We start from the raw sequence: 16,781 nt of genomic DNA, 5'->3' as shown, positions 1-16,781 counted from the left end.
TCCTAAGGTGCCAGGGTGGCTTACAACAATTAAAACACTTTAAAAACAGTTAACAGCTTACAGCCACAGAAATACAGTGGGTCTGAAAACCACGTGTCAAAAGCTATGGGAAAAAAATGTGCCCAGAAGCCATATAATGAAGGTATAAGATATACCTCTGTGGGGAGGGAATCCCGCAATTTAGGGGCTGTCCCAAATTGCCCTCTATTGGTCCGCTACCACCCTGAACTTCTAAGAAAGGCGGAACAACTTTCTGCTGATCTTAATACACAAAGGGGTCTGTTGTGACCTTTCTGGCATGAGCCTGGAAATGAACTGGCAACCAGTTCAGCTGTTTCAAAACAGTGGTTATGTGAGCTCTAAACAGAACCACAGCCAGTAATATGGACACTTTATTTTGGGCTCTTTGAAGTTTCCTAGTAATTTTGAAGGGCAGGCCCATGTAGAGCACATTGAAATAATCCAATCTGAAAGTTACCAGAACATGGAGTACAGTGGCCAAGTCATCTCTGTCCAAATGGAGTAATAGCTGGTGAACCAGATGGAGCTGGAAAATGGCAGTCCTAAACACTGAACTCACATGACAGTGTTGAATCCAGGTGCATCCCCAAACTGCACACCTGCTCCTTCCAGAGGAGTGAGATTCCAACCAGGACATCTATCTCCTCAACTCCTGTACATGAGAATTTAAGACATGCAATACCTCTCTGTCTTTTCAGGTTTCCACTTCAGTTTATTGGCCCACAGCCAGCCAATCACAGCATGCAGACACTGGTCTATGGGTGGGTCAATGGAATAAGAGCAGAATCAATATTCATTTTCCTATGTTGATTACAATACTTTTTGTCACATATGGGCCCTATTTTGACTGCCAGTACAATCCATGGCCTGTGTAAATTGATATGCTGGAACTTGTTTAGTCTCATCAAGTTCTCATTCATATCACAGAATAAATATCCATATAATACGCAGAAGGTATACATTTTTGTTACACTCCCTTACCAAAAAGGGTTCTTAAACATCTTAATAAAATATGCTGTACAAGAACTCATAGGAAATGTAGGATTTTGTGTTTATGTTTGAGCAACACTTCTAACCATGATCCATTAGACATATGCCATCATAATTTTCAGATCTTTTATGTACCCCTTCCTTTTGGTATGATTTTTTTTAAAACTGTTCGCTGCTGTCCCTGTTTTTTTAAAATAATAATTGGGCATGTTGTTTTTGTTACTCTGTTGCAGCCTATAGGCAGGTTTGCCACTGGTTTTTAAATGTTCTTAGATGTTCATTATGCTTTTTAGGTGTTGGTAACTGTTTAAAATGTTTTACATGTGTTTTTATTTTAAATGCATTGTTTATACCTAGTTGTTTTCCACCTTGGACTCATTTGGGAAGAAGAGTAGGATAGAAATGGATAAAGTACAAGAGTACCATTTTTAAAATGTATAATAATTAGTTTTAATAATCAGGATGTCCACTGAAGTTGCTTGATGAAATGTAAGGTTGTATTTTTACCACTGCATTGAAACAGACTGTTGTCCATTTAGTTGTGTACTATGAATAAATAAATTTACAATAGTATTGGTGCATCTGTCATTGCTGGAGGGCAGATAAGCAAGTGATTCCAAAGGGAGCTGACCCTTTTCTTTTAGGCACTGAGTCACTTTCATATCCTAAGGCACAAATTCTATGTGAAAGCTGTTATATTCCTCGCTGTATTGTGCTTTCAAGTGTCTCATTCTGTGGCCATAACATGAACCCTATAAAAATACTTAAAATCATTAAGCGTTTGTAGATAGTAACCTAATTTTTAAGATAGTTATGTAAGGTCAGTTATGCTGTGATGACAGTACATTCAGATTTAGTTTAAAGCCAAGCCTATGGTGCAATTTTCTGATAGGTCAGTTGCCAGGTCCAAGTACGGCTGTCTAAACAGCAGAGTCACCTGGCTGCACACTGTGTTTTTACAAAAAAAAAATCTTTCAAATTAGGGGCGGAGAATCATCATGACTATCAATTATAATCAGGTAGTTGACAATCACTGCAAAATGCAGTGTTTTATCTTTAAAGTACTTGCTTCTCAGACTATTGATTCTACAGCATTTCCACATTGCAGAAATACTCAGTCATAAATTCAGTGAAACCAACCACATTTTTTTGTTTATGAATCAAAATTCTTCAATACATAAACCAAGATAAGATGCCAGCTATATGCCTTCTTATGCCTTTTTATTTCCCTTTAATGAGGAATCTTCAAGCCTAGCAGCAACTTACTTCAGAGTAATCTCACCAAATGTAGTATATTTGTTTATAGCCCTCAGCAGCTTTTTTTGTGTCCTCAGACTGAGTTATAAAATAAATGTTGACTGCTTCCTAATTACCCTCGTATCTGAAATATTTATTATCAGATTCCTTGTTGATGGCATAAGATTTTGTCAAGATGAATATTACGTTGTCTGTTCTCAGTGAAATTACACCCCCCCTTAAGAACTAGGTTTGTAGTTTGAGCATACTCCTGAATCTGGATTCACTGCTTTAATCAGGTGGCAATGGGGGCATGGAGTGCTTTTTTAATTACTGTACCTAGGTTGATTTGGTAGCTGTATCCCTTTCTGGAAGCCAGATACCTGGCTGTTGTGAATTATGGTTAGTTACCTTCAAACTGGATTACTGCAGATAGGGACGCGGGTGGTGCTGTGGTCTAAACCACTGAGCCTCTTGGGCTTGCCGATCAGAAGGTTGGCGGTATGAATCCCCGCAACGGAGTGAGCTCCCATTGCTCTGTCCCATCACCTGCCAACCTAGCAGTTTGAAAGCACGCCAATGCAAATAGATAAATAGGTACCTCTGTGGCAGGAAAGTAAATGGTGTTTCCATGTGCTCTGGTTTCTGTCACGGTGTCCCGTTGCGCCAGAAGCCGCTTAGTCATGCTGGCCACATGACCCGGAAAGCTGTCTGTGGACAAACGCTGGCTCCCTCGGCCTGAAAGAGAGATGAGCGCTGCAACCCCATAGTCGCCTTAACCGTCCAGGGGTCCTTCACCTTTACCTTTTACTGCAATGACTTTTGGTGACTCTGAGAGACCGCAGTGGAGATGTGGGATACTACAACTCGCACTATGGAAGCACATTGAGCTGTCCTGGTAGTGAGCACAAGCTACTGACACAATGCAATTCTAGCACTTAAAGATAATGGCGTGAAGTACTCTCCTCCTCTATTGCCACACTGTGACAGTCAGCACCAACTAGTTGCCACCACTGGTATGGAATGACATTGCTTATTGTCCTTGAGATTTTTGAAGGGTATTTTGTTTTAGCATGTTAATGCTTGACTTTTTTCTGGTATACTCTATTGCCAGATGCCACAGGGCCTTGCTAGCTAGTGTGCAGCCTGCAAATCTTAAATAAAACTGTATAAATAGCCTAGTCAACCCAATATACTTCTCAATATACTATGTTTCATTACAACTCCTAAAATTAATATTGAGTTTGCCCATCTATGCAAACTAGGCTGCAAGGCATGCTTCTTACTGGAGCTGAAATAAGAATGCCTTGTGGACACAGTAGAGTAGCTGTTTTTTGTGACCACGGATATGATGATAAGACTTGAATGTTGCTAACAGCTTTGAAACTTTGGGATAGATGATACAAATCAAATGAAGTGCTATACTGTATATGGAAAATAAAGAATGTGAAATAATAATAATAATAATAATAATAATAATAATAATAATAATAATTTATTATTTATACCCCGCCCATCTGGCTGGGTTTCCCCAGCCACTCTGGGCGGCTTCCAACAGAAAAATAAAACACAATAGTCTATTAAACATTAAAAGCCTCCCTGAACAGGGCTGCCTTCAGATGTCTTCTAAAAGTCTGGTAGTTGTTTTCCTCTTTGACATCTGTTGGGAGGACGTTCCACAGGGCAGGCGCCACCACCGAGAAGGCCCTCTGCCTAGTTCCCTGCAAGTAATAAGGAATACTATTTTTCTATATCATTAAACTTTCCTCATTAGCCTGACTTGATAGAAAATAAAAGAAATAAAAAAGATTAATGTGACAGGGACAAGAACCCGCTTCCAAGTGTGACAGACCTAAATCCCCTGCTGGAAAGATTTGTAGCTAACAATGATGAATGCTCACTGGCTGCAGTGACTGCAGAGATTCACCCTTTTAGGGCAGAAGCTCTTGCTGGAGTTGCTGAACACACACACACCAGTTCTTATTTACATTATAATGAAATTAAGAGTTTTCAAGTTCTGTATGTTAAGACAGGAGACAAGGAATGAGATTTATGAGTTCTAATGTTTCCTTAGTAAGAGCAGAGCTGATTTTAAAGATGAAAACCTGGAGAGCTCCTAACGGCAGCCACACTTTCATTTAGAGTGATTTAATAGGATAACTTTGCTAGAGACACAGCGTTTTCACCAGTAAGAAATTTAAAATCCAATGTTCTCCTTTAGTTTCTTTTGAAGACCAACAATTGAAGTTACTGAAGAGCAAATGTGTGTGCATTGGAAGGGAGGGGGGATCTGCAGTGAATGATGTGCTAAGACTATTTCAGATATTCCTGTGGAGTTTTTATTTCCCCCTTTTTTTGCTCCTCCTTGGCTCATGTCCAGTCACCGAGGAAATAAATATGTGAAGAAAGTGCACTATGGAATGGTAACTGCAGTGTTATTTCCCCTCCTTTTATCATGCCCAAGATTCAGTGAAGTTGATATAAATTCACCATGCCTTCTTTAAAAAGCATAACAAAAAGGCATTCTTCCTTTAAGAGTCAGACTGTAAAAGGTGATTTTCTTTTACTCAGTTTAGTTTAAGCCTGTAAAAAGCATTAACTGAAAAATCTGATATATTTGTTAGGGCATTTATTGCATTAGTAACATATATTTTAAATTCTCAGTGAAAGGTTTATAGAGAACATAAACCTTGAAGAGTTTTTGCTCAGGATTAAAGATTCATTTTCTCTTTACTGGAGAAATAATAGCCTATAAAATGATGTTTTTAGTAATTATTTTAGCTCTGTTTATTTTTTAAAGCTGTTCTATTCAGTTTGCTGTGATGGACAAAGGAGGACTTTAAAGCCCTCTCCAGGTTAGAAGATATGTACCCTTTAATGCCTATTTATTTATTTATTGAAAAGAGCAGCTTCTAATTAAGAGAAGCCACAGAGTTGTAGTGTTCCATTTAAATTACGTTCATAGCTAGCCTGCAACCTTCAAACACACTACAAATCTTGCACATTAAAAAAAAATGTCCGTGATGGTGTAAGTAATCTTTTCCCCCTCCTATGCTATAATGAATAATATTAGAAGAACTGGATTGCTGAAAGAATTAAGATAACTGACTGACTGGTGTGCAAATTGAAAGGAAGTCATTGTTGAAATCTTTCTAGATCCCAAAGTGGTGAGGGTTGGAGGATGCTATAATTAAAGTATCTTGAAAAAAACATTTTTCTGTCAGATACTTTTTTAAATGTAAAATTTGAAATGACATTGTTCTCACAGTCCAAATCCTTGAATGTGAACTACGTCCCTTCTTTAAGCTTTAACAAATACCACCATATTTTTGTGCTTCACAGTTCCAGTTTACACAATAAAGGCTATTCAGAAAGCATTGGGAGGAAGAGCAGCAAAGTTGTGGCAAATATTGACAAGAGACAAGAGAGGATATTAATAATAATAATAATAATAATAATAATAATAATAATTTTTATTTATACCCCGCCCTCCCCAGTCAAAACCGGGCTCAGGGCAGCTAACACTAATAAAATTGCAATAAAACATAAAAAGCAATTAATTAAAATACAGATTAAAATACAATATTAAAATTTAAAATGCAGCCTCATTTTAAGTAGTCCATAAATCCAAACCATGAGGGAGGAAAAACACAGGGGTCAGACTAAGTCCAGCCGAAAGGCCAGGTGGAACAGCTCTGTCTTGCAGGCCCTGCGGAAAGATGACAAATCCCGCAGGGCCCTGGTCTCCTGTGAAAGAGCGTTCCATCGAGTTGGGGCCAATACTGAAAAGGCCCTGGCCCTAGTAGAGGCCAATCTAGCCACCTTATGGCTCGGGATCTCCAGAATATTGTTGTTTGTGGACCTTAAGATCCTCCGCGGGCATACCAGGAGAGGCGGTCCCGTAGGTACAAGGGTCCTAATCCGCATAGGGCTTTAAAGGTCAAAACCAGCACCTTAAACCTCATCCTGTACTCCACCAGGAGCCAGTGCAGCTAGTAAAGCACTGGATGAATGTGATCCCACGGCCGGGACCCCGTAAGGAGCCTCGCTGCGGCATTCTGCACCCGCTGGAGTTTCTGGGTCAGCTTCAAGGGCAGCCCCGCATAGAGCGAGTTACAATAATCAAGCTTGGAGGTGACTGTCGCATGGATCACTGTGGCCAGATCAGGGCGAGAGAGGTAAGGGACCAACTGCTTGATACGGCGGAGATGGAAAAATGCCACCTTAGCTGTGGCTGCAACCTGCGCCTCCATGGAAAGGGAGGCATCGAAGGTTACACCCAAACTCTTGACAGAAGGCACTGGCAGTAATTGAGCCCCTGCAAGAGATGGGAGTTGGCCCAGCCAGAGGACCACTGTCTTCAAAGGATTTAGCTTCAACCGGCTCCCACGTAGCCATCCAGCCACAGCTTCCAAGCACTTGGCGAGTAGTCCCCTAGCACTTTCATTTAATACATTGTTGCTTGATGTCAGAGGCTTATTTCCATATGATGGACTTTTGATTTATAGGTAGCAAGAATTGTATATTTTATTATGGTGTTCATTATTATTTAATCACTTGCATTGTACTCAAAATACTCCATGGTCAGTGGCCAACATGATGAAACAGCTCCTTAAGATCATGTACCAGGAAAGGTACAACAACTATCAAGAACATCATTGAATGTTACCACTTTTTAAAGTGTTGTGGACTTTGTATATACACACACACACACACAATTATACATTACAAATACTTAAAACGTGTGCTGAGAATCTTCCATAAGAACAAAATAAAAGTTTTGCTGAATCTTACCAAAGAGCTGTCAAGTCCAGTATCCTCTCCACAGTGGCCAGTCAGAAGCTACTCCCAGTTGCTTAGAGCATGGGGCTGATAACGCCATGATTGCAGGTTTGATTCCCGTATGGGTCAGTTACTTATTCCTGCATTGCAAGGGATTGAACTAAATGATCCTTGGGATCCCTTCCAACTCTACAATTCTATGATTCTATAAAGCCCTAAAGGGTGCCCACAAGGAAGAAATGGGGGCAATGTCTCATTCTCCATTTTATTCCTGAGCAACTGGTACTCAGAGGCTAATCCTCTTTTATAGGCATCTAAGATACTGACCATCACCACATTTTATAGTAGCAAATTCCGTAGTCCTAACTACATGCTATGTGAAGTAGTATGTCCTTCTGTATGTCCTGAATCTCACAACGGTCATTAGATGATCCCAGGTTCTAGTATAATGGGAGAAGGAGAATAGCATCTCTCTAGTCACTTTCTCACACTGATAATTTTATAAATCACCTTCATATCCCTTTTTCCTTGTGGGGCCACAATACAAAATTGGATAAGTCTTTAAGTTGTAAGTAAACTCTTTAAAAATGTGAAATATTTATTGAATAACTCCATACCAGTAACATTTACTGTTTACACTAACATAGTTAAAATACTGTGGGCTCAGAGCATTTAACAGAGCATGATAGTTTTATTTACTACATCTTAAACCGCTTCATAACAGTATCTCAAGGGCATTCTATACTGATTTTATAATAAAAAAGAAACTATAAAAGAGTCATACCTCATGGACTCCATGGAGTTTTCTTGGCAGGGATACTGGAGTGGCTTGCCAGTTCCTTCTCCAGGTGGATCACGTTTAGTCAAAACTCTCCACTATGACCTGTCCATCTTGGGTGGCCCTGCATGGCATAGCTCATAGCTTCTCTGAGCTCATAGATTCTCTGGGTTATTCAAGCCCCTTCGCCATGACAAGGCATTGATCCATGAAGCACCACTTCTGGTAAGAGAACCTTTTGTTCCTAGAAACTTCTGCCATTGCTTTCTAGTTTGGACTAGTCATTTTATTTCAGTGGAGCTATTCATAGTGTACTCTTTCTGGTGGCATAATTGTACAGATTTTAGATCTTTACCTTGATGCATTTAAATTGTGCCGATACTCTAAACAGAAAACTGCTGAAGACTAAAATTCTTGGAATGGAGTATATTAGCTGGTTGCCATTTAAGTCTTCCCACTGGTATAGCTACTTTTTTGTCTCAAGCAGGGATAATGCCAAACTAAGGAAATTTTGAAGTCAGACATAGTGATATTTTGTAATTGAACAACCAGTATTTCAAAGTGTTCTGAATATGTTGCTCTGAGTTTCACCAGCAAAGGATTGGGTATATTCCTGCGTATAAGACTACTATTTAACTCAGGAAAATCTCAAAAGACGGGGGTCGTCTTATATGCCGGGTCGTATTTCTTATATGGTGTATATATCCCAAACTCTATATTTTAACTGGAAAAGTTGGGGGTCATCTTATATGCCCAGTCGTCTTATACGTCAGTATATACGGGTACTTATTGAATCAGAAAATGCTGGCATGTTGTGGGTAACCTTCAGAATTGCTCTCCTGTTTTGCTGTCAAAAACAAATATTAATCTTTGTTTTTTTAATACTCAGGCCTTGATTGTGAAAGTGAACTTGAGCTCTGTCCCTCATTTAATTTAACCAGAAAAGCCCCATAAGTTCAGAGGTTCAGTGCACATGCCCAAATCTTTTTTTCCCTTTGAGAGCTTCAGTAATCCTGACCAAGAATTGACCCTCTTTGCATTAGGAAGAAACTCAGTGTGCTCTCTATGAAATTAAATCAAATGCTTGTGATCAAGAGTTTTGTAAGTGGGGGGAGTAATGCAATAATAAGACAACAGCTTTTGTGAATTGCAAATTGTGTTAAGGGACAGTTGCAGTCAACTTCCAATTCAGCCAAACATGCTCTTAAGACATTTTAAATGGTATTGGTCATTTTTTCAGATACCTGCAGATTAGGTTGTTCTAAAGGTCATTCCAGTGGTACTAATTACATTATTGAATGGTCACAACTGTAGTAAGTACTTGATTGTACTCATCTGTAAAAGCACTCCATTGCAATTATGCTATCATGGGCAACCACTATTGCTTTCTGATTAGTGTGGAAGCAAGTGAAGCATCAGGATTGAAGCTTACTGTATCACACATACCAGTATAGACTGCTGAGAAATGAAACATGCTGCAGTGCCTTAGACACACAATTATATTCTATTAAATTCTACTCTGACACCAAGCAGAGCAAGGTGCATGTTAGATTCAGTAGCTAGTTTCTTTGGTGGTTTGTCAATTTATGTATAGAGACTAAGATTAAATATTGTTTGTCTTTGATAAAGGACTGCTGCCTGACTTCTAGTAGGTAAATTGTTGGGTACATCTTAAAGATATTTGAGACAAACTATGGATGCATATGGGATGCGGGTGGCGCTGTGGGTTGAACCACAGAGCCTAGGGCTTGCCGATCAGAAGGTTGGTGGTTAGAATCCCCGCAACGGGATGAGCTCCCGTTGCTCGGTCCCTGCTCCTGCTAACCTAGCAGTTTGAAAGCACGTCAAAGTGCAAGTAGATAAATAGGTACTGCTACAGCGGGAAGGTAAACGATGTTTCCGTGAGCTGCTCTGGTTCGCCAGAAGCGGCTTTGTCATGCTGGCCACATGACCTTATAGCTGTACGCTTGGCCAATAACACGAGATGAGCACCGCAACCCCAGAGTTGGTCATGACTGGATCTAATGGTCAGGGGTCCCTTTACCTTTACCTTTATGGATGCATATAATGCAGGCTGATGGTTGTTTTCTCAGAAGAAATACAAGCTGTCAAATTTGAGTTGAGAAGTCTTACCGGTAGGTGGGAAAAGGTGTTTTAACCCTTTCTGGACATTTACCTAGTCCCCCTCCCCCCCAAAATGTTTCTTCCCTTACAGAGTTTCAGATGCATATTTGCTTGCATTTAGAACACTGGTGTGGGCAGCAGATGGAATAGCTTGAAGGTGAGAAACATTTGGAGCTAAAATATAGTCACCTTGGAAAGGGTTAATTATATTTTAGATTAGATGTTTTACTGTTTTTCATGTTTGTTGTACTGGATATCATTCTCTCGTGCTGGTTTTATTCTGTGTTAGATTTTAGTTTCCTTCTGTATTTTATATTTTATATTTTTGTGAACCACCCAGAGGTCTTTTACCATTGGGTGGTATATAAATAATAGAAAGAAAGAAATACCAATAAGTATGCCTTATTGCTGCATCTCTGCAGGATGGGTGACATTTGGCTTGACAGAAATACATGTGAAAAGGATATAGGAATATTAATAGATTACAAGTTAAATATGAGTTAGCAGTGTGATGGATTACAGCCCTGACTATTGGTCATGCTGGTTGGAGTTGATGGTACTTGTAGTTCAACAACATCTGGAGGACATCACATTGATTACACTGACATGTATATATCAGAGTCAGTTTTTTGCTTTTGCTCTACAGCAGCCTTTCTCAGCATTGGGAGATGTTGTTGGACTACAACTCCCATCATTCCTGATCATTTGTCAAGTAGGATGGGAGTTGTAGTTCAAGAACACCTGAGGACAGAAGGTTGAGAAAGGCAGCTCTAGGGGGTAGGACCCAAACCAACAGGTTCAAAATACAATAAATGCATTTTTGAATAATGCTGTTGTTGCTGCATAAACATTAAGAACTTTCTGACAGTGTGAGCTGTTTATCAGTGGAATTGATGCCTTTGAAGTTTGTATACAGTACTCTCCTTTATTAGATAATTATTATTATTATTATTATTATTATTATTATTATTATTATTTATTATTTATACCCCGCCCATCTGGCCGGGTTCCCCCAGCCACTCTGGGCGGCTTCCAACAAAACAGAAAATCTAAAATACAGAAATCCATCAAACATTAAAATACAGAAATCCATCACACATTAAAAGCTTCCCTAAACAGGGCTGCCTTGAGATGCCTTCTAAAGGTCTGGTAATTGTTGTTCTCTTTGACCTCTAGTGGGAGGGCATTCCACAGGGTGCTATAGCAGGGTGCTATAGCAGCAGTTTCCCTGCATTGGCAGGGGTTGGACTACTAGAGGAACTTAGAGGTCCCTTCCAGTTCTATGATGATTCCACTCCCCTGTGGTTGACTTTCCTTTAGTATGCATAAAAGATCTGTTCATTTGAAATACATTGTACACATTTTATCCTTTCTATATCCATTCTGCGACAGAACCATTACTGGTGGGAAGAAATTTGAAGACAAATCTTTTAATAAAAATGTAATTGTTTTATTTCAGCAATGGACACCTAGTAGCTCCTGTTGAAAATCAAATAACTTCTGCATATGGCTTTACTAACTTATACTTGGAAATATACTTGGGTGCTTTAAAGCCATGCAGTTAAATTTGAGATGGGTGTTTGGCTTAATCCTACAAGAATACTGTGCCAAGTTACTTAGATTTGTATTATAATTATTTTATGAGACCATATACGTGGACATTTGAATATGCTTTTCTCTACCTTTGTCTGCCAACTGTGTCTTTGTGAGCAGTCTATGTACTGACATTTACTAGTGCCCTTCACTCTGAAGTGTTTTCTTGTAAATGTCAAGAATACCTGAATGGAACCAATCCCCCCATTTGAATACAAATTCTTGCTAAACTGGAGTCTAGTTGGTAGGTGACACTGTGACCTGTGTTTGTATTTCAAACTGAAAATGCCGAAAAGAATAGCAGTTGATTTTGAAAAATTGTATATGTTCTCTAAAACAATTCAGTTAAACTCAATGGCACTTAATTTGTGAGTAAATATTTACAGGACCAACCTATAAATAAATTGCATTGAGATCCCATTGTAATCAATATGAAAGCTCATTGTTATCCCATTTATTTTGGTGGGAACTAAGTACAATAACGTAGCCAGATTCCAATTCAAAGATACAGAAACTCCTGGCTTGACTGTAGCCTACATAGAAATACCAACAAATTCAAGAACAGGCTAACAAAATGTCAGGCTGTGTCACAAAAACAAAAGCCTATCTCAGTCTCAAGCCAATCTCAAAAGAAAACTAAAATTATTTGTGGCCACATCAAGTGCAAATAGACTTACTTGAAAAGGTATTCCACAGTTTTTCAGAATTAATGTTTATTTTACAATTTGAGGGACTGAGAGGTATCTGGTTACAGGTAGGTAGCCGTGTTGGTCTGGATCGAAGTAAAATAAAAAAAAATTCCTTCAGTAGCACCTTAAAGACCAACTAAGTTTTTATTTTGGTATGAGCTTTCGTGTGCATGCACACTTCTTCAGATACTGTGAAATGGAAGTTTCCAGGCACTTATGTAGAGAAGGGGTGGGGAGGGGTGGGGAGGGGGAGGGGGGATCACTCAGAAGGGTGGTGGAAATGGGTGATTGACTGACTGGTTTGAACAGAGATATCGGATTCTTATCTCATTATACATGATAAGCGATCTTCAGCCATCTCAACCCTTGCTTTTTCATGCAAAACCATTTGCAGTCGTTTGCGGTCATCAACAGCTATCAGTCAGTCAATCACCCATTTCCACCACCCTTCTGAGTGATCCCCCCTCCCCATCCCCACCCCTCCCCACCCCTTCTCTACATAAGTGCCTGGAAACTTCCATTTCACTGTATCTGAAGAAGTGTGCATGCACACGAAAGCTCATACCAAAATAAAAACTTAGTTGGTCTTTAAGGTGCTACTGAAGGAATTTTTTTTTATTTTTTTGAGAGGTATCTATTTCAGAGCACTGAGTTCCATAGGGTGAGCTCCCATCACTTCATTGGTGGCCATAAATCAGTAGGCATCCCTCGCTTCAGGGGAAATCTGGAGCAAACAGAATGAACAGTTGGCAGGGTTTTGATGTGTTATGCTTTGGGAAAACATGATGATAGAAGAATTGGAAGGGGGGGTCTGCAAAGGTTAGGGCATTTATATGCTTTCCCCTCCATTCACCAGAAAGCACAGATTATGAGATGCCCTTCCTTTTGCAGTCAGGGTCTTCCACAAAGATTTCTGCTTAGAAATGTGAGATACTGGGTGGGGAATGTTGAGAGGACACTGAATTTCTACAGTAACTGTGGCAGAGAGGTGAAGGTCCCTGGCTTTGTAGCATCTTGAAAGGCAAGGAGCCACTGTCTCCGCACTCTGCTTACTTCAAAAATGTCTGCTAACAACTAAAAAGACAGTAACTAAAGTGAAACGATAAATTTTAATGTTTATAACTATCTGCCAATGGCTGTGAATAAGCCATGTAAGTTACAGCGGTGGAATTTCGTTAGGTACATGGACCTGGCTCTATATTTCTGCTTTCCTTGATATTGTTATATATGGCATAACCAGTGAGAGTAGTTTCTCTTTTTTAATTTGTTGTCTCACTAATTTTTCTCTGCTTATGTTTAAGGCTAAGCTATGTGAATCATGCAGAGGATCTGGCCTCCAAATTACTCCAGTGTTTCCCAAAGAACAGATTGTCAGCACAGGCAGCTCTCAGCCATGAGTATTTCAGTGACCTGCCCCCACGGCTATGGGAACTAACTGACAGTGAGTATAACAAAACATCCACATAGAATAAAGGCAAGGAAGTGTGTGTGTGAGAGAGAGATTCTGCAGTTCAAATTCCATACTTTGCTTGACACAGGAAAAATGGACTCTCCCTTGCTATCTCTACTGTGCAGTATGTAGCTATCTATCTTTGTATTTGATTATATGTGCAGTAAAGAGAATTATTTGAAATGCCATAAAGAAAGGAAGGGAGGTGGAAATATAATTTACATATTTAGTGCTTTTTACTTCATAATATGCACCACTTTTTAACATGCTGCAGTGCACGGGACAATAATCCAGTAATATTCTCAAACATTATATATGCCATAATAATAACATTTTTAAAAATATTTTTGTATTTAAGAAATTGAAGAACACAAAGCACACAATTGATTAATGGGCAAGATTTAAACATATGAAAGATAAACTTGAGTTCATTCTCTTATAGCTTGAGGATGCTTTCAACATTCAAACACTGTCCTTTGTTTTTTCATTTTAAACAAAATGTATTAACATTATTATAAGTAATATGATCCCAACAAGATGCTTTCTGTTATGTTTTCTTTTTAACTAGCAACAATTTTTTATTGACTTTAGTGTTCTTAAAAAGTCATTGGAGCACATTCAGGCAAAGCCATATTTACATTGGATGAGGTGGCAGGGATAATTTTACCAATATAAAATTGGTGTAAATCAATTTCACTTTCAGGTGATACTCATTTCTGCCAGCACAATAAACAAAAATGCTATTGAGGATGCACTTTTTAAACTGGTCACGTTTGCTTAGTGAGTTACATTTCTCTTTCAACCCCATTGCACTATACTATCTGGATTTCTCAGGCCCTTTGGAGAAATAACGAGACTTGTTCAGACCTGTTGCAGTTAGATATGTGAGGGCCTGGGTGGGGGGATGGGGGACATTTCCCCCCCCCCCCCGGAAGCCTCTTTGTCCTCCCCCATCCCCCGGGAAAATGCTGCACTATGAAATGTGAAAAGGTAGAGAAGCTTGTTTCAGTCTGGGCAAAACTTCAGTTTTTAGAAGTACATGATAAATATGATGACAAATATGAAAAAGTAGAAACTGATAGTGATAGCTCAGGAAATCAGACTAATTAAATTTCATGTAGTACTCATTGAGTCTTGGTCCCTTCCCCCAATTTTCCAACTCTGTTAATGGAAATGAGTGCTTAACATTGTGGAGGACTGAAAGAAACATGGGTGGTATTCAGTGCTAGTCCTACTCAAAGTAGACCTACTGGAGCTAGTAGACTTTACCAGCTTAGGTTCACTAATTTCAATGGGTCTACTCTGAGTAGGACTTAGTTGAATAGAATACATACTAATTTTCTCCTTTTTTACTGTAATGCTGATGGTTTCTCCTGCTTTTATTGCTTTTGCCTGCTCATAAACTGGCAGAATGCTAGATTCCTTACCGTTTGGCAGCTTGTAGTTCTGTGTGTGACAACTTCTTCTTTAAAAAGTAAATTCAATTTGTAATTAACAACTGAATAAATTTAGGAACATCTTTCTAAAGCAACAAAGTGACATTTGAGCTGCTTAAAAAATAAGAATTGCATATTTTGGGGTGGGGCTAGGGAACAGGAAACAAAACAGGTTCCCTCCACCATGACTTCAGTTTTTTCAGAAATTCTACATCTCTAGTTGCAAAGCTTTTAAGGCATTTACAGATCTGATGTGTGAGCTAAACAGCAAACATTTTGGATTACAGAAAGTTATGTGATCATGGAGGCATGACAATTGCTGTGAATAACTAACTACCCAGTTCTTGTATTAACATTTGTATGCATAAGTGTGTACTTGGGAACAGCCATTGCAACTTGTTGAAATGATGTGTGCATGAAATCAGCTCTTGGGCACTGTGGAATGTGGTGCTTATGGGACCCAATTGCTCCAATAGGGAAGGGCCATGGCTTAGTGGTAGAGCATGTGCCTTATATACAAATGTGGGAATGTTAAGGATAGTAGGAAAGGATATATTGAATAAGTATTATCCTTACTTCACTCACGCTAGTAAGTGATGTAGCAGAGCAAATTCCCCTCAATATAGCTGGAAGCTAGTTTGCAGATTCGTTTGAATCTCTTAGGTAAGTTTATTTCCTGGTGTCCCCTTTGATCCCTCTTAAAAGAATAAAGACACAAGAGTCTTTCTGAGAAAAGTAACAAAAAGTTTACCCACATTTCAGTTCACAATTTGATCCCTGAAAGGCAGAATTTACTTGGTAGTTACCCAAAGAAACTGTGAGTTTATCTCAAATGGAGATGGAACTCATGGGCTGCTGGCTGGGAGCCAGCAGACAGCAAAATTTCATTAAGACAAAAAATGGCTTCAGGAGAGCAGCATGGCAGCAAAAGAACAGCAAGACAATAGAAAGACAAAACAGATGACCTGAGAAAATGGCTGCATGACTTGGCTCTTTTGTGGAGTCAGCCAGAGGCACGCCCATCTCCCAGGTCACATGCAGGGGGAGGATGCTCCAGACCTGTAGTACAGGAAGTTACACTGACTGGATGTCCCCCTGCCTCTGCCCACTCTAGGGAAATAAGGAATGTTGCATTTGACTGCAGCAATGGATTACATCACACAACAAAAGCTCCCAGGTTCAGTTCTGGCATCTCCAGGCATGTCTAAGAAAAATTCCTGTCTGAAAGCCCAGAGAGCCACTGCCAGTCATTGAACTAGTTAAACCAGTACTCTTGACTCAGTAAGCATGACAGCCTCCTATGTTCCCCATACCCTGCAGCTAATCACCTGTCATTTAATTACTTCAACACTGTCTTTAAATTGTGTGTTCCTACTCCTCAGCCGGAGATGCAGGTGGCGCTATGGGTTTGCCGATCAGAAGGTCGGCGGTTCAAATCCCTGCGATGGGGTGAGCTCCCGTTGCTCGGTCCCAGCTCCTGCCAACCTAGCAGTTCGAAAGCACGTCAAAGTGCAAGTAGATAAATAGGTACCGCTACAGCGGGAAGGTAAACGGCATTTCTGTGTGCTGCTCTGGTTCGGCAGAAGCGGCTTTGTCATGCTGGCCACATGACCTGGAAGCTGTACACCAGCTGCCTCAGCCAATAAAGCGAGATGAGCGCCGCAACCCCAGAGTCGGTCACG

At 39.8% G+C, this 16,781-nt stretch overlaps 1 protein-coding gene across 2 annotated transcripts in view; it reads left to right on the top strand.

Moving 5' to 3' along the window:
- CDK14 (cyclin dependent kinase 14) overlaps positions 1–16,781 on the top strand; it is a 234,570-nt gene that overhangs the window by 155,014 nt on the left and 62,775 nt on the right. For both annotated transcript variants that reach the window (XM_035129982.3, XM_035129984.3), the window contains one exon: positions 13,515–13,654. In XM_035129982.3, the coding sequence (XP_034985873.1) occupies positions 13,515–13,654 (140 nt within the window). The remainder of the gene's footprint in view (positions 1–13,514; positions 13,655–16,781) is intronic.

This window comes from Zootoca vivipara, chromosome 11 (assembly GCF_965207765.1).
Source record: "Zootoca vivipara chromosome 11, rZooViv2.hap1.1, whole genome shotgun sequence".
NCBI classification, from domain to species: domain Eukaryota; kingdom Metazoa; phylum Chordata; class Lepidosauria; order Squamata; family Lacertidae; genus Zootoca; species Zootoca vivipara.
The sequence above is the reverse complement of the archived record's forward strand: the minus strand, read 5'-3'. Positions and strand labels throughout refer to the sequence as shown.